Consider the following 24,677-nt stretch of genomic DNA (forward strand, 5'->3'; position numbering starts at 1 on the left):
GTCTGATTCCATTTTGTTGTCGATGTTTTTAATTTTGTTGTTGTTGAGAATATACACGGCAAAGCATACACCAGTTCAACCGTTTCTACATGTATTATATACTTGAGTGACATTGATTACATTCTCCCAGTTGTCCAACACTCCCACCCTCCTTTTTCAGTGATTCCATTTCAATGAAATTCTAGACAAGGTGAAACTGTAGAGACAGAAATTGGGTTAGGGAATGCCAAGGGCCGGGGGAGGAAACTGATTGCAAAGAGACCCAGGAAACTTTTGGGGGCAGTGGCAATGTTCCACATTATGATTGTGGTGGTCAAAACTTGTTATGGACTGAATTGTGTCCCCCAAAATATGTGTTGGCATCCTAACCTCTGTGCCTGTGGGTGTAACCCCATTTGGGACTAAAGATTTCTTTGTTACATTAATGAGGCCAATTCAGTGTAGCCTGTGTCTTGAACCTAATCGCTTTTGAGATATAAAAAGAGCAAATTAGGCCCAGAGAAGGAAGCACGAATGGGGGAAAAATGGATGCCATGTGGATCTCTTGAAGAAACACTGAGAAAACGTTAGAGAAGCAGAGACAAGGCTCTTCCCCCAGAGTGAACAGAGAGCCTTCCCCTAGAGCCAGCACCCCTGAGTTCGGACTTCTAGCCTCCTAAACTGTGAGAAAATAAATTTCCGTTTGTTAAGGCCACCCACTTGTGATATTCTGTTATAGCAGCACTAGGAAACTCAGACAGAATTCATTGAATTATACATTTAAAATTGCTGTGTTTTATTAATGTACCTCAATAAAACTAATTAAAAAAAAAAGTACAATAAAACCTGTGAGAACCAGAACTCGATGGGACTGCTTTGTTTTTCTGGGCCTTGCAAGTTTTCTGCCCTTGACAGTTGGGAAGGTAGGCAGACATCTTAGCACTTTTCTCTTGCTCATGTTAGTGGAAAATATTTGCACTTTCCTTCTCTGACAGGCTTCCACCTTACACAGGTTCCGGCTTTCACAGGTTTTCCTGTCATAGCCAGGCGTGGCATTCTGGTTCTTTTGTATCTATGTCGGATGAGGCAAAATTTGGTAGCCCTTTGGCAATAGAAAACAAGCACAGCTTATTTTCAAAATATAGAGCTGGAAGTTACCGCCTAAGAATAATCCCTGCAGCAGTCCCTGCACGTGAGCGGCCAAGTCTGCCCTGGAGGAGTTCCAGCCAGGATATTGCTTGGAGTCTCTCAAGGTCCTTGGACACCCAGAAAGTGGGTTGTCTTTCAGAATAACTGCGTCACTGCGGAGAACATGTCAGTAAATCAAAGACCAGCTGGATTTGTTCTTAAATGTGGCAAGATACTTCCTTGGAAGTACTATTAATCCTTCCATCCGTTGGACATCTTTTACGGTCTGGATTGCCTTGACTTCCTTGTCATCCGGATTTCCTATTCTTTTAGTTGAGTTTAGGCATTGAAGTTTAGACATTAAATTTGTGCTTTGGAAAAGCAGAGATCCTGTTATGGCTTGCTTCTAAGTCACGAAAAGTTTGAAGTGAAGTCTAATACCAGGTATTTTTACAGAGCGAATTGGGGTATTGGCGCAATCATTTTAACTATTCAGTACTAAATTATTTTGCCCAAGATATTCAGTTATTTAAAGCAAGAGCATTGTTCTGGACTGAGTTCTCTAGGTAATCTGCTTTTGGCAACAAGCATCAGAGCATCAAATGGGCGGAGACGATAGGACATTTACTGGCTCTTGTGTCTGGAATTCTAGAGAGGCAGCAGGCTCAGGCTTGGCCAAACCAAGTCTCAACAATGGCGTCAAGGCCAGGGCTTTTTCCATCTTTCCGCCCTGAGAACAAGGTCAGAAAAATCACACCAAACCCACTGCCGGCAAGTTGATTCCGAACCCTATAGGACAGAGTCGAACTGCCCCATTGGGCTTCCAAGGCTGTTAATCTTTACAGAAGCAGACTGCCCCATCTTTCTCCTTCGGAGTGGCTGGTGGGTTTGAACCACCAATCCTTAGGTTAGCAGCTGAGTGCTTTAACCAAGTGTCACCAGCGCTCCACTGAAAAGGTCAGCTCTAGCTTAAGACTTATTCCTTCGTGAATATAGCGTGGCTGCCAAGACCTATTGGAGCCCACCATTTCACTATTAATTACCTGAGGTCAGAGAGAGAAGATTCCTTCAGGAACCCCTGACGTCAGAGCAAGGAAGGATGTCCCCAGAAGCCCTTTTCTCATGGGCCCAGATTGGGTCACATGCCACGTCCCTTCATCATTGGCTGAGATTGGGTCACAGGCACAGAAGATGGGGCTATGCTCAGATAATCAGGCCTTCGCTGTAAGTGGAGGCAGAGTCACCTTCCCCAAGACTACGAAGTGTGTGTTTGTGGTTGGGGTGAATAATGGAGGCTAAATTAAGAAAGGGAAAGGGGGAATAATGCTAAATAAGCAACCAGGAAGGTATCCTAGTGTTTGCCTTAAATCCATTGCTTTTTAAAAATTAGCCATTTTTTATTGCTACAAAAGTAATATAGGTTTAATTTTTAATTTTATAGCCAAACTTTATTTATAATTTTATAACAAATAGTTACAACCAAAAAGAAGTTAAAACCACCATAATCTCACCACCTAATAAGAACCATTAAAGAGATGATACAAACAGACTTTTAAGCAATAAAATATATATTACACTCTACATAGTACAGGGGCAGAGTGCACAAAGGTTAGAAATACGGATTTAGGGGCTGCCCTCCTGGTGAACTGCCATCTGCCTAAGTGTGGTACAGTGGTTAAGAGCTACGGCTGCTAACCAAAAGGTCAGCAGTTTGAATCCACCAGGCATTCCTTGAGAACTTTATGGGGTAGTTCTGCTCTGTCCTACAGAGTTGCTATGAGTCAGAATCAACTCGAGGGCAATGGGTTTGGTTTTTTTGTGTGTGTGTGTGTCCTCCATGGATAAGCTCTGTAGCTTTTCTGTGTAAGTACTTGATCTCTGTAATGGGAAAAACAGTAGTACCTGTATGAGCTCTTCCAGCACTGACCCTCCAGTTAAGGGCCCAGCAAACTACAACCTGCAGGCTAGACCTGGCTTGCTACCTGATTTTGTAAACAAAGTTTTATTGAAACAAAGCCATGGTCATTTATTTGCTTCTTGTCTGTGGCTGCCTTCACAGTATAATGGCAAAGTTAAGAACCAACAGAGACCACAAGGCCCACAGAGCCAAAAGTACTTACTATCTGGCCCTTTAAAGACAGTTTGCTGACCCCGGGTTAGACCATAGGATCTCTGTTGACTTGTCGCAATCTAACATGCCATAATTCTGTGGTCACTTAGTGATGGCTGGGCCTGGAGAGCTGATCAGGAAAGCGCAAGTCTGCCGAGCAGGACAAAGGCAAGAAATACTTGGCTATCATATTGCTTAGAAACCATTAAGAACCATGAATAACTGAAAACATACAGAGGTGTCTAAATGTTAAATCATCCACCGGGGCTGACCAGGGATCTTGAAATATACAGTGTGTGATTTCCCGTCAACTCTGGGATGTTTGCATTGGGGCCTGAATGAAAGTGAATTTGTATAGTCTTACCTAGTAAGTGGGGCCGTGGTGGCGCAGTGGTTAAACATTTGGCTGCTAACCAAAAGGTCGGGTGGTTCAAATCTACCAGACAATCCTTGGAAACCCTGTGGGGCGGTTCTACTATGTCCTACAGGGTCGCTCTGAGTTGGAGTTCTCTCTACAGCAATGCTTTTTTTTTTTTTTTTTCCAGCGGCGCAGTGCTTAAGAGCTCGGCTGCCAACCAAAAGGTCAGCAGTTCAAATTCACCAGCTGCTCCCCAGAAACCCTATGGGGCAGTTCTGCTCTGTCCTATAGGGTTGCTAGGAGTCGGAATCGACTTTACAGCAACAGGTTATGTCCTTTAAAAGTATTTATATATACATGCATATGAACATGACATATAAATATATATAATGACATTTGTATATATGCAATATGATACATATATGACATATGTCGTTTATACATATATTTTTTTAAATATATGTGTGTATATATATTATTGTTGGGTCCTGTCAAGTTGGTTCTGACTCATAGTGACCCTATGTACAATAGAACTAAGCACTGCCCAGTCCTGCGCCATCGTCACAGTCCTTGCTATGTTTAGGCCATTGTTGCACACACTGCGTCAATCCATCTCGTTAAGGGTCTTCCTCTTTTTTGCTGACCCTCTACTTTACTAAGCATGGTATTCTTCTCCAGGGACTGGTCACTCCTGATAACATGTCCAAAGTACATGAGACTAAGTCTTGTCATCCTTGCTTCCAAGGAGCATTCTGGCTATACTTCTTCCGACAGATCTGTTAGTTCTTTTGGCAGTCCATGGCATATTTGATATTCTTCTCCAACACCATAATTCAAACTCATCAATTTTTCTTTGGTCTTCCTTATTCATTGTCGAGGTTCCACATGCATATGAGATGATTGAAAATACCATGGCTTGGGTCAGGTCCACCTTACTCCTCAAGGTGATATCATTACTTTTTAACACTTTGAAGGGTTTTTTTTTTTTTTGCAGCAGATTTGCCCGGTGTAATACATTGCCTAATTTCTTGACTGCTGCTTCCATGTAAAATTAAATCATTGACAACTTCACTATTTTCTCCATTTATCAGGATGTTACTTATTGGTCCAGTTGTGAGGATTTTTGCTTTCTTTATGTTAGGTGTAGTCCATACTGCAGATTGAATAAGTACGGTGAAAGGATACAATGCTGCTGCATACCTTTCCTGATTTTAAACCACAGTGTTCCCTTCTTCTGTTCAAATGATTGCCTCTTAGTCTATGTACAGGTTCTGCATGAGCACAATTAAGTGTTCTGGAATTCCCATCCTTCCCAGTGTTATTCACGATTCGTTATGATCCACACAGTCGAATGCCTTTGCACAGTCAATAAAACATAGGTAAACATCTTTCTGGTGTTCTCTGCTTTCAGCCAAGATCCATGTGACATCAGCAATGATATCCTTCATTCCAAGTCCTCTTCTGAATCCAACTTGAATTTCTGGCGGTTGATGTACTGCTGCCACCGTTTTTGAATTATCTTCAGTATAGTTTTACTTATCTGTGATATTAATGATATTGTTCGATAATTTCCACATTCTGTTGGATCTCCTTTCTTTGGAATAGACACAGATATAAATCTCTTCCAGGTGGTTGGTCAGGTAGCTGTCTTCCAAATTTCTCAGTATAGACTAGTGAGCATCGCATCCATTTATTGAAACATCTCAATGGATATTCCATCAGTTTTGGAGCCTTGTCTTTCACCAATGCCTTCAGTGCAGCTCCTACTTCTTCCTTCAGTACCATAGGTTTTTGATCATATGCTGCCTCCTGAAATGGTTTAAAGTTGTCCAGTTCTTTCTGGTGCAGTGCCTTTGTGTATTCCTTCCATCTTCTTTTGATGCTTCCTGCAGCATTCAGTTTTTTGCCCGTTGTTGTTTTTGTTGTTAGGTACCGTCAAGTGAGTCCCAACTCATAGCAACTCTATGTACAACAGAACGAAACACAGCCTGGTCCTGTGCCATCCTGATGATCGTTGTTATGCTTGAGCCCCTTGTTGCAGCCACTGTGTCAGTCCATCTCATTGAGGGTCTTCCTTTTTTTCACTGACCCTCCACTTTACCAAGCATGATGTCCTTTTCCAGGGACCGGTCCTTCTGATAACATTTCAAAAGTACATGAGATGAAGTCTTGGCCATCCTTGCTTCTAAGGAGCATTCTGGCTATACTTCTTCTAAGACAGACTTGTTCGTCCTTTTGGCAGCCCGTAGAATCCTTCAGTATTGCAACTTGAGGTTTGAATTTTTTCTTCAGTTCTTTCAGCTGAGAAATGCCGAGTGTTCTTCCCTTTTGGTTTTCTAACTCCAGGTCTTTGCACATTTCATTATAATACTTTGTCTTCTCAAGCCACCTTTGAAATCTTCTGTCCAGCTCTTTTACTTCATCATTTCTTCTGTTCACTTTAGCTACTTTAAGTTCCAGAGCAAGTTTTTCCGAGGCTCTTGTGAAATCCATTTTGGTCTTTTTTTTTCTTTTCTGTGTTTTTAATGACCTTTTGCTTTCTTCATGTACGCTGTCCTTGATGTCATCACACAATTCGTCTGTTTTTGATCATTAGTTTTTAATGTGTCAACTCTATTCTTGAGATGGTCTCTAAATTCAGGTGGGATATACTCAAGGTCATACTTTGGCTCTCGTGGACTTGTTTTAATTTTCTTCAGCTTCAACTTGAACTTAAAAAACCCAGTGCAGTCGAGTCGATTCTGACTCATAGCAATCCTATAGGACAGGGTAGAACTGCCCCATAGAGTTTGCAAGGAGCACCTGGTGGATTCAAACTTACGTATGAGAAATTGATGGTCTGTGCTGCAGTCTGCCTCTGGCCTTGTTCTGACTGATGATATTGAGCTTCTCCATTGTCTCTTTCCACTGGTGTAGTCGATTTGATTCCTATTTATTCCATACTTCAAGGCCCATGTGCATATTCACCGTTTATGTTGTTGAAAAAAGGTATCTCCAGTGAATAAGTCGTTGGTCTTGCAAAATTCTGTCATGTGATCTCTGGTGTCATGTCTGTCACAACCAAGGCTGTATCTTCCAACTACCAATTCTTCTTCTTTGTTTCCAACTTTTGCATAACAATCACCAGCAATTATCAATGCATCTTGTTTGCATGTCTGATCAATTTCAGATGGCCGAAGTTGGTAAAAATCTTCAGTTTCTTCATCTTCGGCATTAGTGGTCAGTGTGTAAATTTGAATAACACTTGTATTAAGTGGTCTTCCTTATACGCATCTTCACTTCAAGATAGATCCTGAAATGTTCTTTTTTTTTTTTAATTTTTATTGTGCTTTAAGTGAAAGTTTACAAATCAAGTCAGTCTCTCATGTAAAAATTTATATACACCTTGCTGTATACTCCTAATTGCTTTTCCCTTAATGAGACAGCCCACTCCTTCTCTCCACTCTCTCTTTTCATGTCCATTCTGCCAGTGTCTAACCCCCTCTGCCCTCTCATCTCCCCTCCAGAAAGGAGATGCCAACATAGTCTCAAGTGTCTACTTGATCCAAGAAGTTCGTTCTTCACCCATTGTCCAGTCCAATCCCTGTCTGAAGAGTTGGCTTTAGGAATGGTTTCTGTCCTGGGCTAACAGAGGATCTGGGGACCATGGCCACCAGGGTTCTTCTAGTCTCAGTCAGACCATTAAGTCTGGTCTTTTTACGAGAATTTGGGGTCTGCATCCCCCTGCTCTTCTGCTCCCTCAGGGGTTCTCTGTTACGTTCCCTGTCATTGGTTGTAGCTAGGCACCATCTAGTTCTTCTGGTCTCAGGCTGATGTAGTCTCTGCTTTATGTGGCCCTTTCTGCCTCTTGGGCTCATAATTACCTTGCGTTCTTGGTGTTCTTCTTTCTCCTTTGGTCCAGGTGGGTTGAGACCGATTGATGCATCTTAGATAGCCGCTTTCTAGCATTTAAGACCCCAGACGCTGCTCTCCAAAGTGGGATGCCTGAAATGTTCTTTTCAACGATGAACACGATGTCATTCCTCTTCAATTTGTCATTCCCGGCATAGTAGACCATGTTATTATCTGATTCTAAATGGACAATACCAGTGCATTTCAGCTCATTAATGCCTAGTTTATCTATCGTCAAGCACTCCATTTCATTTTTGACAACTTCCAATATTCTTTGATTCATACTTTGTACATTCCAAGTTCCATGTTCCAATTGTTAATGGTGGTTTGCAGCTGTTTCTTCTCATTTTGAATCATGACACATCCGTAAATGAAGGACCCAAAAGTTTGACTCCATCCATGTCATTAAAGTTGACTTTACTTGAGGATGTAGCTCTTCCCCAGTCGTTTTTTGAGTGCTTTCTAACCTGACAGGCTCATTTTCTGGCACTGTATCAGACAGTGTTCCACTGCTATCCATAGGTTTTCACTGGTCAGCTTTTTCAGAAGTAAATCTCGAGGTCCTTTTCCTAGTCTGCCTTGGTCCTTCTTTTTAGTCTATCTTACTCTGGAAGCTACCCTGAAACCTGTCTACCATTGGTGACCTTGCTGGTATGTGAAACACTGGTGGCATAGCTTCCAGCATCACAGCAACACGCAATCCACCACAGTATGACAAACTGAGACACAAGTGGTGGCACAGTGGTTAAAACGCTTGTCTGCTAACAGAAAGGTCAGCAGTTCAAACCTACGAGACAGTGCTTGGGAGAAGGATGTGGCAACCTGCTTCAGTAAAGATTTACAGCCTTGGAAACCCTATGGGGAAGTTCTACTGTGTCCTGTATGGTCATTATGAGTCAGAATTGACTCAACGGCAGTGGGCTTGGGTTTGGTTTTATATGTGTGTATGTGTGTGTGTGCTTGCGTGTGTGTGTGTGTGTTTATAAATGACCTTTAACACCAACGCTGGAATTTTTTCTAGAATGAAAAGCTTCCATGTATTCAGCAGTGCAGTATGGGAGTTAAAAACAGAGACTCTCCAATCGATTGCCTGGTTTCAAATTCTGGCTCGGCCACCTTCCTGCTGTTTAGTCCTTAATGTCCTAAGCCTTGTTTTTCTTATTCATAAAATGAGATTAATAAAAGTACTAATCTTGTAGGTGTTTGTTGTTGTTAGGTGCCGTCCAGTCAGTTCTGACTCATAGTGACCCTATGCACAACAGAACGAAACACTGCAAGATCCTGCGCAATCCTCACAACTGTTGCTATGCTTGAGCCCATTGTTGCAGCCACTATGTCAATCCATCTCATTGGGGGGCTTCCTCTTTTTTGCGGACCCTCTACTTTACCAAGCATGATGTCCTTCTCCAGGGACTGACCCCTCCTGACATGTCCAAAGTATGTGAGACGTAGTCTTGCCATCCTTGCTTCCAAGGAGTGTTCTGGTTGTACTTCTTCCAAGACAGTAGGATTTTGATGAGAATTAAATGAAATAATCCATGTAAAGTGCTTATCACAGAATCTAACAAATATTACATACTCCGTAGATGTTAGCCACTTTAAATGTGGGTAATGTATATAAACCAATTATGGAAAACATTTTGGTAACCAGCCATGTATCAACATATTATTATAATATACTAAGTTCTTATCTCCCACTTTGATATTCCTGTCTTTTTTTTAGAGCACCAAAGGTGAAGGTAAAGAAAAATCTTTCATGAGAGTCTTAGAATTTAGAAGGTTAGCTAGGGGGACATTTTGATATATTAGGGCAGAGCAAACTTGCTGCTAAAACATAGACTCAAAACTATAGTGACAAGAGAAAGAAGCATCTTTCTCTTTAGTGCATCCACTCAGAGGTGTGTAGTCCAGGGTGGGCAAGATGGATCTGTTCCATGAGGTCCTCCAGGCACCCAGGCACCGTTTAACTTGTTTCTCCCCATCATCTGCAATAGGTTGCAAGGCTGAAGCTGGGTCACCACCAGCTTATTCTTCTTCCATCCCTGGGGAAGGAGAAGACAGTGAGTGAAGGACAAACCACTCCTTTTTAAAGAGTAGGACCCAGAAGTTGTACACATGCTTCTACTCACATCTCATTAGTGAGATCCTGATCTCAGGGCCACCCATATTGAAAGAGAGGCTAGAAAATGCAACTCTAGCTAGACAGCCCCAAGGTCAATGAAAACTCAGTACATTCTGTTGTCAAAAGGGAGAAGCAAACAGTTGATAGTGGAATCAGTTAGCAATCTTTCACAGATAGCATCACGGAAACTACCGCTGTATCATTGACTCTAAAACACTATTGATTTTAAGACACCTCATCATTTTATGCACCATCAGGTAAGAAAAAAAAAGTGCTGTTTAAACTATGACGCATTGCTCTCTTATCTGTTCAGTTGTAAGACACACCCAATTTAAGAGATGTTAAAATGCGAGGAAAAATGTGTGTCTTGGCATAGAAGAAATAGAATAATGGAAAGACTTAGAAATGCTGGATGACACTGAGTAAGTCATCTAAATATGTCCATTTTGTAAGCTGAGAAAGAGAGAGACTTTCCCTATAGCAAGCATAGGCATGGGATATCAAGCTTTGAATGAAACGCTTAGAATCGACAAGGTACCAGCAGTGTGCATTTACTCTAAGTCAAATTCCTGTGACTGCTACTAGAAAGACCTTTGGCTCAAAGGCCTGGGGATAATTTGCCTAGATTTTCCTCAATCTGGGCCAGATCTGGAGTTGAGTAAACAGACAGAAGGGGTCCTGTCTTCAGTCGTCAGGGTTCTCATTTAATAGGACAGAGCTGAGGGCAGCACTCTGATCTCCAGACATGGCTGGCGCTTGGCTTCTTGATTCTACATTCAGCCATTTAACCAAATATACAGTCACTTCGCACGAAGAGCTCCAGGGTTCATAGAGGAGAAAGATAAGAGACCGTAAGGGAGTGGGGTTGCATAGGTGCTGTGATAGAAGTCTGTTCAGTAGAGGCTCAGATTGGGAGTGGTCCATTCTCCCTGAGCTTAGAAAAGCCCTGCTATTGTTAGTTACCGTTGAGTCGATTCTGACTCATGGCAGCCGCGCGTGTGCAGAGTAGAACTTGCTTTGTAGGGTTTTCAAGGCTGTGACCTTTCAGAAGCAGATCACCAGGTCTGTCTTCCAAGGTGCCTCTGGTTGGATTCAAACCGCCAACATTTCAGTTAGTAGTCAAGCACTTAACTGTTTGTACCACCCAGAGATTCCTACAGCCCTCTCAGAAAAGGTGAAATCAGGACTGGGGTGGACAAAGGGACATCTACACTGAAGTAACAGAAGGAGCAAGTGCTTGGAAATGTGAAACCGTGGTTGCTTCAGGAAGTTCTGTCAGGATTCCTTTGGGTTGGTGTTTCCCCCCTTCTGGACTAGAAGCAGGTTGGGGTAAGAAGGGTTTGCTGGTTGTCTTTGTTCTCTGTATAATGCCTTATACATAGCAGGCAAAAAAAAATTTGTTGGATTCAGATGAAGAAAAAACCAACTTCTTGGATGGCCAAATAGAGATGTGCTGACTTTTTCTGGATCAGAAAGATGCTAGATTCCAGCAAATGGACTGAAGCAAAATAATACCTGTGGTGCTTGTGCTTGGACTTAACATTATCGTTGTCGTTAGAGGCCAGGGAGTCCACCCCAGACTCATGGCGACCCCCGGCACTACTGAATACAACACTGCCCGGTCCTGCGCCGTCCCCAATTGGTTACAGCTTAAACCGTTGTGACCCATAGGGTTTTCATTGACTGATTCTCAGAAGCAGGTCATCTGGCCTTTCTTCCTAGTCCATTTTAGCCCGGAAATTCTGCTGAAACCTGTTGAGCATCATAGCAACATGCAAGCCTCAGCTAACAGATGGGTAGTGGCTGCATACGAGGTTCACTGGCCGGCAGTCAAAGCCAGGTCTCCTGCACAGAACACGCAACTGCTACCACCGAACCGTCAGTGCTCGCGGACTTAACATTAAAAAAAATTTTACTCTATCTTATTTGTCTAGGTAAGGTTTGAGGATGTTAATATGTAAAGAAACACTTGTTTGGATCCCACTGGCGTGATCAACTTTTACTCCCATTTCTCCCCATTTTAATAAATATGGGAATGTATTTTTCTCCAGAACACACCTGTTTTCCTTGTTTTCTCAGAGCCATTGAGCATAGTCTTGATATAACCCCAAGGACGAATTCTCAGCACAGCCACAACATCTTCGTGAATTTGACCGGTCGAAAAGGCTGGATGACAAGCCTTTTTTCATTCTCAGGTTTTAGGATGCAATGGTGAAAGACCCTGGCCAGTTGAGGAAGATCGTTTGATTCGCTAGCCTTGAATCTGGTTATTGGCAAATCTATGATATGCAGGTGTGCCTTGCTGTGTACTGCTACTGAAATGTGCTTTTCTCATATAGATCACTGTTACTGATGAGGAACTTAGTAACCCATCCTTTTTAGATCTGGTGAGAACCCCCCAAATGAGGAAGTGCACACTTATACTTATGTTTGCTTGGTAAGTCTGACTTGGGTTTAAAGCTTGTGTCAAATTTGCCCTGCACCCCTTTCTCGGAGTCACTTGTTCTTCTCTGGTGTCTTTTAATGTTGCCGCAGGTTCACGAGTGCCGTGGTGTATCAAGGACTGGTCATGCGCCTGGGGATTATAGGCGGCAACCTCTATATAGATTTCTTCATCTCAGGGGTCGTGGAGCTGCCCGGAGCACTCTTGATTTTACTAACCATTGAGCGAGTTGGACGACGCCTCCCCTTTGCGGCCAGCAATATAGTGGCAGGAGTGGCGTGCCTCATCACTGCGTTCTTACCCAAAGGTAATCTTCTCCAACCTCTGTTTGGCAGCCAAAGAACTTGAAAAAGCCTTAAACAAAAGAATCAAGTCCAGGAGCAACTTGACCTTAGGAAATGTACCAATGTCTCAGAATCTTGGCATCTGGCAAGCTTTGGTGATATCCCTCAATGTTCTGCTTAATCGGTGTAAAGACCTTGAGTACGAGAGATTCCTTCTCTAAATTTTTCTGTTCTCTCAGTTAGTTGTATGTCCATTTATGGCTGTTGTGCTCAATCCAGCTCTTAGTGATATTTTTCACTTTTGATCACTTTTACCTGATTTTACTTTTGTAATATCATTGGCCGTGTGGAGCATGTTTCTTGAGCCTCGGCACTGTGCTCACTGGTACACGTAAACACCAAGGTCACAAACACAAGAAAAACACGTATCTGGCCTTCAAATGGTGCATATCTAATAAAGGATATAGGTGCCTTAATCCTGTCACAATTCACTGTGACAAATGAAATAATTGAATTATCAACAAGATTTAGAAACCTATGGGGAATCCGGAAAGCCTCACAGAGATGAGGACTAGGCTTGTGTTATGGATTGAATTGTGAACCACTCCCCCGCCCCCCAAAATATGTGTTAAAACGCTGACTCCCTAGGCCTGTGAATATGGCCCTGTTCGGAAATAGGGGCTTTCTTTTGTTATGTTAATGAGGTCGTGCCAGAGTAGGGCAGGCCCTAAACCTAATCACTTGAGTTGTATCTTCTAAAAGGAGCAGAGTAGACACAGAGACAGACATGGGGGAAAGACAGACACCCAGGAATGCCAGGGAACTCCCGGGGCTACCGACAAGGAAGGCCCTCCACCTAGCGCCACATCCTGAATTTGGGCTTCTTGCCTCCTGGACTGTGAGACAATCAATTCTGTTCTTTGAAGCCACCCACTCAAGGCACTTTTTTTGTCACAGCAGCACTAGGAAACTGAGGCAACATCTATAAAGGATGAAAAGAGATGTGTCAGAAGGGAAGGGTAGGAGTGGGTTCCAAAGTAGAAGATGGGTCTGTCCCAGAGTTTGAAGCACCTGCCTGTCTGGGTTCAGGACTAGACGTTCTCTGTCATCGCTGGACTGTAATGTTCCTACAAAGGGGCGTCACAGGACAGGCATTAGGGGACCAGCCTTGTGTGCGTGCTAGCAGCTCCAGCATTGTCCAGCCAGCTTCTGGAGGTCAGGTGTGGCCCGTCACCACCGCAGCACTTTGGGCAATGGAGATGGGGAGGGGAGGGATGAGAGCATGCATTAAGGGTGTGGCAGGGAGTCTGGGAGGCAGAGCGCGATTCCCGAGATGTTTAGGAGTTAAACTACAGAACCTGATGACCGCTGGACCACACAGGGTCAGAGCAAGGCAGAGGCTGCAGATGACGCCAAAGGCACCATTCACATAGCCAGACCCTCTCTGCCACCGAGCACAGCAGGGGCTGGAAAGAGGAGGCCTTTTCAATTCCCAGGCAGCATGTGAATTAGAGCAAGTTAATTGTTTCGTGTTCCAGCGGGTGGGCTGTGAGGGATTACCCAGAGAGCTGGATCTCCGGGAGGCCTTTGTGTCAGCACAAGAGAGGCTGTCTTTTTTCATGCCCCTCGGAGGATCAGGAAAGAAACTGGTCAGGGGGCTGCACGTGATCAGAACGCTCAGACTTTAGGGATGAGTTTGTTTACATGAAGGTCGATGAATTCCCGGCGTATCAGATAGACCCATACTGAAATAAAGTTACAAATGCCTACCTTCAGAACAGAAAAAGAAAGAAGTCCCCTGTCATCTTGGAACGGTCTGATGCTAAGCAGGAGCCGGTTGTTTACATTGATCTTGTTTTTCTTAAGTTAACACATTCTAAAAGGCGAAGAGTTTGTTGTTGATCGATACATGACTATTTGGTATCTATTAATTAAAACCAATTGCCATCGAGTCTTGTTTACCTCTTTATCTCCACCCTTAATTAAAAAAAGAAAAAAAATTGCTGTCCAGTTGACTCTGACTCATAGCGACCCTAAAGGACAGAGTAGAACTGCCCCATAGGGTTTCCAAGGAGCGTCTGGGGGATTGGAACTGCCGACCTTTTGCTTAGCAGCTGAGTTCTTAACCACTTCGGCACTGGGGCTGCACCCTTAGTTTAGGGCCTGGTAATTAATATGGTGGAAACAGTTAATGCTCTTGGCTACTAACTGAAAGGTTGAAGGTTCTAGTCCCCCCAGAGGCACCTTGGAAGAAAGTCCTGGCCATCAACTTCCAAAAAGCCAGCCATTGAAAACCCTGCGTGGAGCATGGTTCTGCTCGGACACACGTGACGTCGACGTGAGTCAAGATGGGCTTGACGGCAGCTAGTGGTTTTGTGGGGGAGGAGAGGGTTAATATCTTCAGAACACTTAGAAAGTGCTTAGAAAATCTAAGGCAAAGGATGGACTTTTCTTCCCTGTCTAATTAGTTTTATTTTGTGATTTTCCAGGTGTAAGCTTTAAAGTTGCTCTTAGCCAGATTGAAAACTAAATGCTCTTACCCTGGATACATTCTATGTCTACGTTCTGCGGACTTGGTTGCTTTTACAGCTCACAGATCCTTAGCTCATGACTGGCAAGAACGTTTCAAATACCCAGTGCTCCGTGTGAATACCGAACGACCGCTAAGAGAGGCACCTCGCACTGAGCCAACAGTCCTTATTCCCAACCTAAAGCCATTTCTGGACTTGGCTGCTGGGGCTGTTGAATTAACATTCGGACGGCTTTTCCCTCTCTGTGGTTCTTGACGTCATGGGCAGCAGGAGGAGCCTGGTGGGGAATGCTGATGAGGCTTTTAGAGAAAGCAGCTCTAAAATTATCTCACAGAGAACAGTTTCCCCGGGCCCCCTGCACAGAACCCAACGTTTTACGTCTGAGGAACGAAATTCTGGAAAAAGACACCATTTTCTCTGACTTGGTCCCCATCTAAGACTCACTGCTTTTGGCCCACATTTTTTTTAAAACTCTAATTAAAGCCTAGAAAACAAAGAGCTTTCTTTCTCCATACCCGTCTGCCATCTTTAATTTGGGCTTATTTAGGATGACCACAAACCTGGCAGTGTTGGCAAGAGCCTTCATTTTGAAATGGAAACGATGTCTTCTCTTTCTGTCGAAGTGAAAAGTCGGTACATGTGCCTTCATTTAGCTATCTCTGTGACGGATTTTTACTAAATTTTATTCCAGAACTCAAAGCAGATGGTACATTAGAAGCGGCAAAATTGCGTTTATTTTAAATCCTGCATCCTTTTTTCAATAATCGAACTATCTTTCCAGTGGTCTCTAGGAGCTTGACCAAATCCCCATTCAGAGAAAGATCCCTGCTTCCGTGTCTTCTCCTAAGACTCCTGGCAGACAATTTTGGCTTTAGCATGCATTTTTAAATTGTTCTGGTGGTTTTTGTCGTTGCTACCAAAAGATGCCACTCCAAGATGGACTTCGCATACTTCTGAGATGATGAAAAGGTTGTGTGCATAGACAATAGTTAATACCAAACTATTTACCAAATAAGTCGTTTGAACTTCACCGTTTAATTGATGAGCTGTGTAGTGCCTCTAGAACTTCGCTTTTGTTCCGCATTTTCACAAAATCTGTCCCAGTGTAGTTAGATACTGGCCTCTACTGCTCGGAGGAAGAGTTGAAAGTCTTCCAGATAAATAAGTTCACCCTGTAGGATAGCCCTTGTCTCCACAAGGGTGTCCGTTTTGACAACGTTTTCTGAAGGTTTATTGAATTGACTGGTTCTTTCTCTGTATTCACTCAGTCACGTGTTTTTCAAGGTGTGTGTGTTTTAATTTAGTTTCTTGGTTGTGGGTTCTTTCTTTCAAAGATCCCTAGCCTCGGTTGTAGGCCTAAATTGTCATTGAACTTGTCAGCGGAACAGACTTATAGAGCAACCTTGACTCAGTAGACAGGGACTTATGACTTCAGTACCTAACCTGGAGAGTGAAGCTGTTTGCACGGTAGCAGGTGGGCAGCCTTCGTGACTGCAGACTGTGAGCAGGCGAGGTTGTGGAATCTGGCTGGGATCCAGGGAAGCTTGGCAGCATCTCTGCTTTCCATTACCCAGCACCTGGCACTGAGAACCACCTGCTTGTTTTAGGATGGGGGTGGAAGGCATTTCCTGCCCCTCCTCCCGCCCCCCACCGCCTGGCTGGAATGAAAAAGTGAAGCCTAAATAAACACATGTTTACAAGTGTTCCCGCCAAAGCAGATGGTCGTCCCACCCTAGCAGCGCAATCCCGACATCACTCACACCCTGATGTAGCTGTTAATGTCAGAGCTGCAGGTGTTTTCATCTGGGAAAAACATCGCATCCGCCAGGATGTTCTCAGCCAGTTTGGAATCAAGATGCTACCGACTAGAGCCTCCCAGTAATCCTTTTTCCCCTTCTTGCCCCTCTAGAGGACCCCCTGGGTATTGCCAACCATGAATTAGAATCCACTTAATGGCAACTGGTTTGAGTTGGTTTTGCCCTTCTAGACAATTGTCTTATTGAGTCTTACCTCTTCTTATTTGTTGGATATTCCCTAAAAGGACATGCCTAACTCGCTGAGCTTGATTTTCTTCTTTAATCCTCCTCACTCATGTCAGGATTCTCCTGGTGTCTTGGATTAAGTTTTTTTTTTTTTTCAGAGCGTATACTGCAAGGTCCATTTTTTGTGTGTGTCGTAAACATATACGTCACAGAGTGTTTGCCATTTCAACATACTTCTGTGTACAATTCACCGACATCAGTTATGTTTATCATGTTGTTCAGCTATTACCATTACCTGTTTCCAGATTTTCCCATCACCTTTAACAGAAGCTTAGAATCCCATAAGCAGTGAGCCTTCCTTCTTCCTCCCTCCCACCCCCCGCTGGGAACCACTAATAAACTTTCTCTCTATACATTTGCTTATCCTAGATATTTCATTAAGCATGTTTTCAAGGTTCATCCATGTTGAAGCATGTATCAGAACTTCGTTTATCTTTAGGGCTGAGTAATATTCCATGTGTCATTGTACCATAAAAACCCAAACCCACTGCCATCAAGTCAATTCTGACTCATAGCAGCCCTATAGGACAGGGTAGAACTGCCCCGTAGGGTTTCCAAGGCTGTAATCTTTATGGAAGCATACTGCCACATCATCTTCCCATGGAGCAGCTAGTGGATTCAAACCACTGACCTTTCAGTTGCCAGTGCTTAACCACTGCACCACCAGGGTTCCTTTGTACGTGTGGACATGAGGTTCATACTTGCTGTCTTCTACGCTTTTAGCAAAGAAAAAAATTATCTAATGGATGGATTGTCGTACTGTCTATTCCAATGTCACTTACTGCACTCCCAGTAAACACGGAAGGGACTTTCTGCCTAGTAAATCCTTATTCATTTATGCTTTCATTTCTGAATAGCATTTACTTATCCTCTAAATAGCCTAATATGGTAGAAAGAGTGTGGACTTTAGAATCAGAAGGAAGACGTTTGAGTCCAGGTGCCTTGGCTATTTCCACTAATTTTGTAACTTTAAACATAGAGGCCACCTCACCTCTCCAAGGCCCAGTTCCTCCTCTGAAAACAAACATAATAGACCAGCTCTGCTAGGTCTGTACGATAACATGGGGCAACGAGCACACTAAAATACTAGCTATCATTCCTGTTGATGTTACTGTTGAAATTTAGCTGTGATATTATCAAGGTAGTCATCATTTGCTCTTAAAATTAAGAAAGACTTTGGGTTGGAAGAACGCTAAGCAAATGTCTTAGGTTGTTCTGTTAAATGTTAACGAAAGCAGACCGCTAACTCTTCCCTTCCAAACTTTCTGTGTTTACAGGGATATCATGGTTGAGGACCACAGTTGCTACCCTTGGACGACTAGGGATAACCATGGCCTTTGAAATTGTTTATTTGGTAAATTCAGAATTGTACCCAACAACATTACGGTAATTCCAATATAAATGTCATGGTTTCTCATAAGTAACCTTTGCACCCAAATGTTTTAAGTTGACTTAAAATGACGAAATAGATTCCACAGCTTGACAATCTGTTAGCCTGGGCTGAATTAAGGCAGTAAAGAAGACACGTTGACTTTTCACTGCTTTTTGCATTGCTGCCTGTCATATTTTGTGGCAGAAGTGCCTCTCATGTGAGTGTTTTATACGCAGCTGTGTTGCTGTGGAAAGGCAGTAGAGCCGGAATCAGAAAGCCTGGTTAGCACCCTTGTACAGCTCATGGGTGGAACCTGTGTTCACCAGCCTTACCCTGCCTCGAGGCAACGACCTCTCTGCTGACCACGTTCCGTGCCTTGCAGCTGAGAGCATTTAAGGACCAATGAAAAGGTCGTTCATGGATAAGTCAGATCAGCCTCCTTTTCTGGGGAACTACACCATGGGCACACCTTACTGTCAAGCCAGGGTACCCAGGTGGCACATCAATGTCACAGAGCAGGCAAGGTAGTGAGCTGTGTTGGAAGACACCTTTCCACCAATACTGTAGGTGTCCTCAGCGGGGCCCACCTCTCCGCCAGGTGTGAAATGGTGCACAAAGAAAATTGTATGCTTACAGTTGGATGGGGTAGTTGTGTTTAAGTTAAAAACTATGGCTATGAAAGGCAGGATTGTAATTACATTTTATTTATATGTCTGGACATTTTAAGTTTCTTGAATTTATCTAATATTTTTGTTTGTTTCGAATATATGATTTTTGTTTTACAGAAACTTTGGAGTTTCACTTTGTTCAGGTTTGTGCGATTTGGGGGGGATCATAGCCCCATTTCTGCTCTTCCGGCTTGCAGCCGTTTGGCTGGAACTACCTCTTATCATCTTCGGTAAGAACTCATTTTGTATGTTATTCTTAAAGCTTTCCTCTACATTCTTCGCATTAATGGGAGTCTGTGTTGATTATCGGGTTTGATATTCATTATATCAGAAACCCTGGTGGCGTAGTGGCTAAGTGCTATGGCTGCTAACCAAAAGGCCGGCAGTTCAAATCCACCAAACTCTATGGGGCAGTTCTACTCTGTCCTATAGGGTTGCTTTATGAGTCGGAATTGACTCGATGGCAACGGGTTTTTGGTTTTTTATTCATGTTATCCATTAAATCTTTTTATCACAACTGTTTCAGGTTTGAGACACCAATCTGATTACAATAAAATTTGAAGACTTATAAATGATTTTAATTTACTCTATATTAAAGGGTTAGGATGAACAGTGTTCAAATTGACCTTCTTTGTTTAGATGTTGAGTCAAAATCAAATACTATTGAAAGTCTTTTATAGTCTCAGGGAATGGAACCAATAACTTTAATAGGACCAAACTGAAACTTCAGTGTACTTAAAACTAAGTGAAAAAACAAATTGTATTTTTAAATGGCCCATATTTATTGATATTCTATATTAGTTTGCTTTGATGCTGAAAGAACTGGGGACAGAGAGTCTTTTACAGATATACCATAACCTCAGGTTCGTACCCTCCTTCCTACCCCCAGTCTTCGTGGATCTCATAGAGGGATAGAATCATAGTCTTGGGAGGAATCTTTAAGGTAGTTTAATCCAAGGTTTCTCAAGTGCTGGTCCAGAGTTTCTGCCTGGGTCTCACACTCTTCTCTCCCCACCTCAGCGGGCAGTAAAGGCTACGCTGTCCTCTGCCGGACTCTGGGGTCCACTTCCTATTCCTGGCAGGGAAAGGTTTTCATTTGTTGCTCAGCAGTTATATTTGAATAAAAATATCGAATCCATGAAGCCATCCTTCCCAATTAATGCAGAAATCATTTTGACGTTGTTAGGGACAGGAAGTCAACATCTAACCATTTGACACTAGCGAGTTCAGTAAAAAATCAATTCACATTATGTAATGGGCTTTGTTAACAAAGCTCAGTGTTAATTGTGCCATTGTGCAACAAAGAGGGTGGTCTGGGAGAATGCACCTGGCCTGCAGGTGACTGTTGGGGAGCTGGGTGCTGGGGTCTCAGACAGTCCCTTTCTTCTCAGAGTCTAGGTGGGGAGAGAGCCACGCTTTTTAAAAATCAGTTACGGTAACCAAAAAAAACCCAAACCCGTTGCCATGAAGTCGATTCCAACTCATAGCAACCCTATAGGATGGAGTAGAACTATCCCACAGAGTTTCCAAGGAGTGCCTGGTGGATTTGACTCTTAACCACTGCACCACCAGGGTTTCCTTATTAAACACAGCTGTTATTAAAAATCCAGACTAAGACAGACTAGGAAGGAAGGCCTGGCAATCTACTTCCAATAATCGGCCAGCAGAAACCCTGTGGATCACAATGGTCTGATCCAACACCAGTCATGAGGATGACGAGGGACTGGGCAGCAATTCCTTCTGCTGTGCATGAGCCAGGGGCCGACTAGATAGCAGCTGACAACAGCAACAAATCAAAAATTAAAGCATATAAAATATATTGAAAGATAATACATATCAAGACACATCACTTCCTATTAATTTACTGTATTTTACCAGTGTCTATGTTTTTGAGGTTATTTATGTCTATTGCACCCTTATGGTAGAAGCACTATGGTGCATCTCTTCCCAACTCATCAGTCAGTGACATCGTGTCAGGAGCTTGAAATGTCCTGGGTGGGAGTACTTACACCACAGGAATCAGCAAACACTGCAGACCAGGGCTTTACTTTCCAGACAGCGGTTGTTAGACATTTACCAGCACACCACTAGGGTATGAGAACGCTGACAAAATAGGAGGCACTAGGGTTTCAAGGAGCCGGGTTCTAAAGAGGAGCCCTGGTGGTGCAGTGGTTAAGAGCTCAGCTGCTAACCAAAAGGTCAGCTGTTCGAATCCACGAGCCGCTCCTTGGAAACCCTGTGGGGCAGTTCTGCTCTGTCCTTCAGGGTCGCTGTGAGTTGGAATCGGCTCAGTGGCAATGGGTTTGATTTGGTTTTGGCTCTAAAGAACAGAAAAAGGTAGATGGTAACTGGAGGATAGTGTGTGACAGAGGGAAGGCTCTTGAAAGATGAGAGATGTGGATATGTTTGGATGCTGATGGGGCGATGCCACCAGGCTGAATGAAGATGCTGGAAAGAGGGGGTTAATCACTACAGTGGAAAAAACAAACAAACAAACCCACTACTGTCCAGTCAATTCCGACTCATAGCAACCCTGTAGGACAGAGTAGAACTGCTGCATAGGGGTTCCAAGGCTGTAATCTTTACAGATGTCTTGGAAGAAATACAACTAAAATGCTCCTCAGAAGCAAGGATGGCGAGACTACATCTCACACACTTTGGACATGTTGTCAGGAGGGATCAGTCCCTGGAGATGGACATCATGCTTGGTAAAGTAGAGGGTCAGCAAAAAAGAAGAAGACCCTCAATGAGATGGATTGGCACAGTGGCTCCAACAGTGGGCTCAAGCGTAACAAGGATTGTGAGGATGGCACAGGACCAGGCCAGTGTTTCATTCTGTGGTACATAGGGTCGCTATGGGTCAGAACTGACTGGATGGCACCTAACAACAGCAATCTTTATAGAAGCGCCACATCTTCCTCCGGTGGATAGCTGGTGGGCTGGAACTGTCAACCTTTCAGCTAATAGCTGAGTGCTTAACCACTGTGCTGCCAGGGCTCCTCTCACTATAGTGAGGCCCTGAAAGACCAGCGTAGACGGGGGATTGCCCTTGGGCAGAAGCAGGGAAGAGGTTTTCAGTGTAACGTTACAGAAGGAAAAAAGGAAGGGTGAGGATGCAATTAGTAAAAGCGTTGAGAGAAAGAAGTCGAGGAGGTCCCTCTCTGATGGCTCCTATTTTCCCTGTCAGGCAGGGAGGAGGTCTTGTCTGTGTGTTTACACTCTGCAAATATTTGGTAAATAAATGAAGGAGTGAGTGAATGCCGAGAGCAGGGGCCAGCGGTACTGTGCGGGGTTTGAGGAGAGAGTCCCTGGAGAGCTGATTAGTGTGAAAAGAGGATTTTGGGGCAGTGTTGAGGACTGTTGAACAGCGAGGGGGAAGAGCCGGCTTTGTGCCTTCCGGTGCCCTGGTGCTTTTCCTCTGTCCATAGGTATCCTGGCATCTGTCTGTGGTGGCCTCGTTATGCTTCTGCCTGAAACCAAGGGTATTGCTTTGCCAGAGACAGTGGACGATGTAGAAAAACTTAGCAGGTATTGTACGAAATTCAGCGCACCCTAAACAAAACCACTGGGGAAGGGATGGTGTGGAGAAAATCGAGAATCCATGGAGGGAAAAAACAATATTAAACCTCCACCTAAAGTCATGCACAGTCTTTTTTACGGATTTTTCTCTTTTCTCCTTTGTTTTGCTAGTACATGTTCCTATAAATGTGGCAGGAAAAAGAAAAGCCAGGTTTCAAGCTCTCACCTTTGAAGCCCCCGCCAAAGACGGAGGGAAGGAGCTCTGGGATCCGACCCTCCCTGGAAGGGTGTGCCTTCAAGAGACTTGTGTGTCCATTTCAGCTGCAGTGCTGTGCAGCTTCAAGTGTCCTTAGGACTCTACCAAGACGTTCAAAAGCCCCAGCGTATTTTGATACCATGTTGGCTGATTTCTGATGTGTAAGGCTACTGAAATTTCTGGCAACACATTCTACATGACTGCTTTAGGAGCGCCTGTAAAATGTGAGACTCGTCCTGAGCCCAGAGGTCTTGTCTTGTGTTGGAGCAGCGATCTCTGCCCTGCTGGGTCAAGGTGAGACAGGCGAAGCCTCCCACCTAGCTCTCCTGACAGCCCATCTGGACAGCGGCATGTGCAAACAGAGAGCCTGGGAAAGGTGTACATGTACTGTGTTCATCAAATCTCATCAAGGGCTAAGGCTCTACATGGAATCTTCTGAAGATTCCATGGAGGATGAGGAGGCGGGAATCCTACTTAGGGAGAGAAGAGACGGGATCTAAGTACCTTGGACCACACGGTGCTGAGCCCTTGCTTTCTCTTCTCCCCTGGGTTCTGTAAGCCTTTGTGGTATTGACAGGCCCATCTTCCCTCTCTTCCACCTTCTCTGTGCACTGGGGTTGCAGGCATGGTTTAGGCATTGCTCCATCAGTAAAAATAGATTGTCTGTGCAATGTGAGGGTTGGCTGTGGTCTCCATAGACTCAGGCTGTCATCCTGAGAGGATTCAGGGTAGTTTTGATCCTCGTTTAGTAGATATGTGGAGTCACATCTCAGTATAGTACTGAACCAAACCCACGGGTGATGATCCCACAGGTCTTAGGATTTCAATAGCAAAAGGATATTTATCTTATCTTCGTGAATTCTGTTCTTTTGATGGTGCCCATGATCAAAACAACACAGACAGTTCTCACTCAGCCTTTGAACTTGTAACTTGTCTTGGAAAGGAGCTCACATTTTAATTTAAAGGAAAACTCAGCTCTAAAACTCATTTCCATTGAGTCAATTCTGATTCATAGCAACCCCTATAGGACAGAGTAGAACTGCCCCTTAGAGTTTCCAAGGAGCTGCTGGTGGATTCGAACTGCTGACCTTTTGGTTAGCAGTTGTAGCTCTTAACCGCTGCCCCACCAGGGCTCCAAGGCCAATTATAGCCATGCTTAAATTTATTTTTAAATAATTAGCCGCAGCTTTATATATGATTTTATAGACATTAATAATGGATTCAGTCTTTCTTTTTTGTTATTGTAGCTTTTCAAATGTAGGGCTTAAACACAAATATGCTATTTTTCCCTGGCTTCTGCTTTTTTTTTTTTTTTTATTTTCAGATCCAGTCTATATCTTATGCAGGGCGTTTTAATGAATTATTTTATGTGGACAGGCCAAATGGGCACCAAAGTGAAATCTTGCCAACCAGGAAGAAAGCTTCTATGTGGAGAACACGTGATAATATGTACCGCGTATGCGCTAATTATGAAACAAGCTTTTGAACCCTTAAAGCACAAGAGAATTGAATATGAATATTGAATTTTCCAATGAAATAAAGACAGACTTTGAGAGTTTCATGCTGCGTTCACCCTTTATTCACAGACGTTTGCATTTTTACTTTACGTTTCTTTTTGCTTTAAGATGACTGTTCTCTTTGTTACTGTCACCTTTGAATTGTATTTTGAGGTGGTATTTTGGTTCCAGAAACAATAAAAAAATGTAAATTGTCAAGAAAAACCCATAGGCATGCTCTCTCTTTTTTTTGGACGCGTCTGGCTTTAGAACACTATTCCCATTGGATGGTGTGTGCTGCCTACTGTTTTACGGGCAGGCAACGGGAAGTGAGTGGTCAGCCTTCGATATTTGTCCGTTATTCCTTTTCAGGCCTTTGACACGACTCCTAGGCTCGCATCTGACCCAGAATAACATCCAGACTGAGAGAGGGGGAAAAAAAAAAACAGGGACTGAGCCCCTAGAAAAGGAGCCCTGC

General features: G+C 43.6%; 1 protein-coding gene across 2 annotated transcripts in view; it reads left to right on the forward strand.

The window, feature by feature from the left end:
- The window catches only part of SLC22A3 (solute carrier family 22 member 3), a 119,388-nt gene extending 94,969 nt beyond the window's left edge, over positions 1-24,419 (forward strand). The window contains exons 6-11 of one of the 2 annotated variants that reach the window (XM_003419208.4): positions 11,928-12,025; positions 12,124-12,338; positions 18,166-18,274; positions 19,046-19,158; positions 22,357-22,456; positions 22,619-24,419. In XM_003419208.4, coding sequence (XP_003419256.1) covers positions 11,928-12,025; positions 12,124-12,338; positions 18,166-18,274; positions 19,046-19,158; positions 22,357-22,456; positions 22,619-22,679 — 696 coding nt within the window. In that variant the 3' untranslated portion in view covers positions 22,680-24,419. Of the gene's footprint in view, positions 1-11,927; positions 12,026-12,123; positions 12,339-18,165; positions 18,275-19,045; positions 19,159-21,516; positions 22,457-22,618 lie in introns of those variants that run through there. The other variant, XM_064293025.1, reaches the window with a different exon arrangement.
- The last annotated feature ends 258 nt before the right edge of the window (positions 24,420-24,677 follow it).

Source organism: Loxodonta africana, chromosome 1, assembly GCF_030014295.1.
Source record: "Loxodonta africana isolate mLoxAfr1 chromosome 1, mLoxAfr1.hap2, whole genome shotgun sequence".
Lineage (NCBI taxonomy): Eukaryota > Metazoa > Chordata > Mammalia > Proboscidea > Elephantidae > Loxodonta > Loxodonta africana.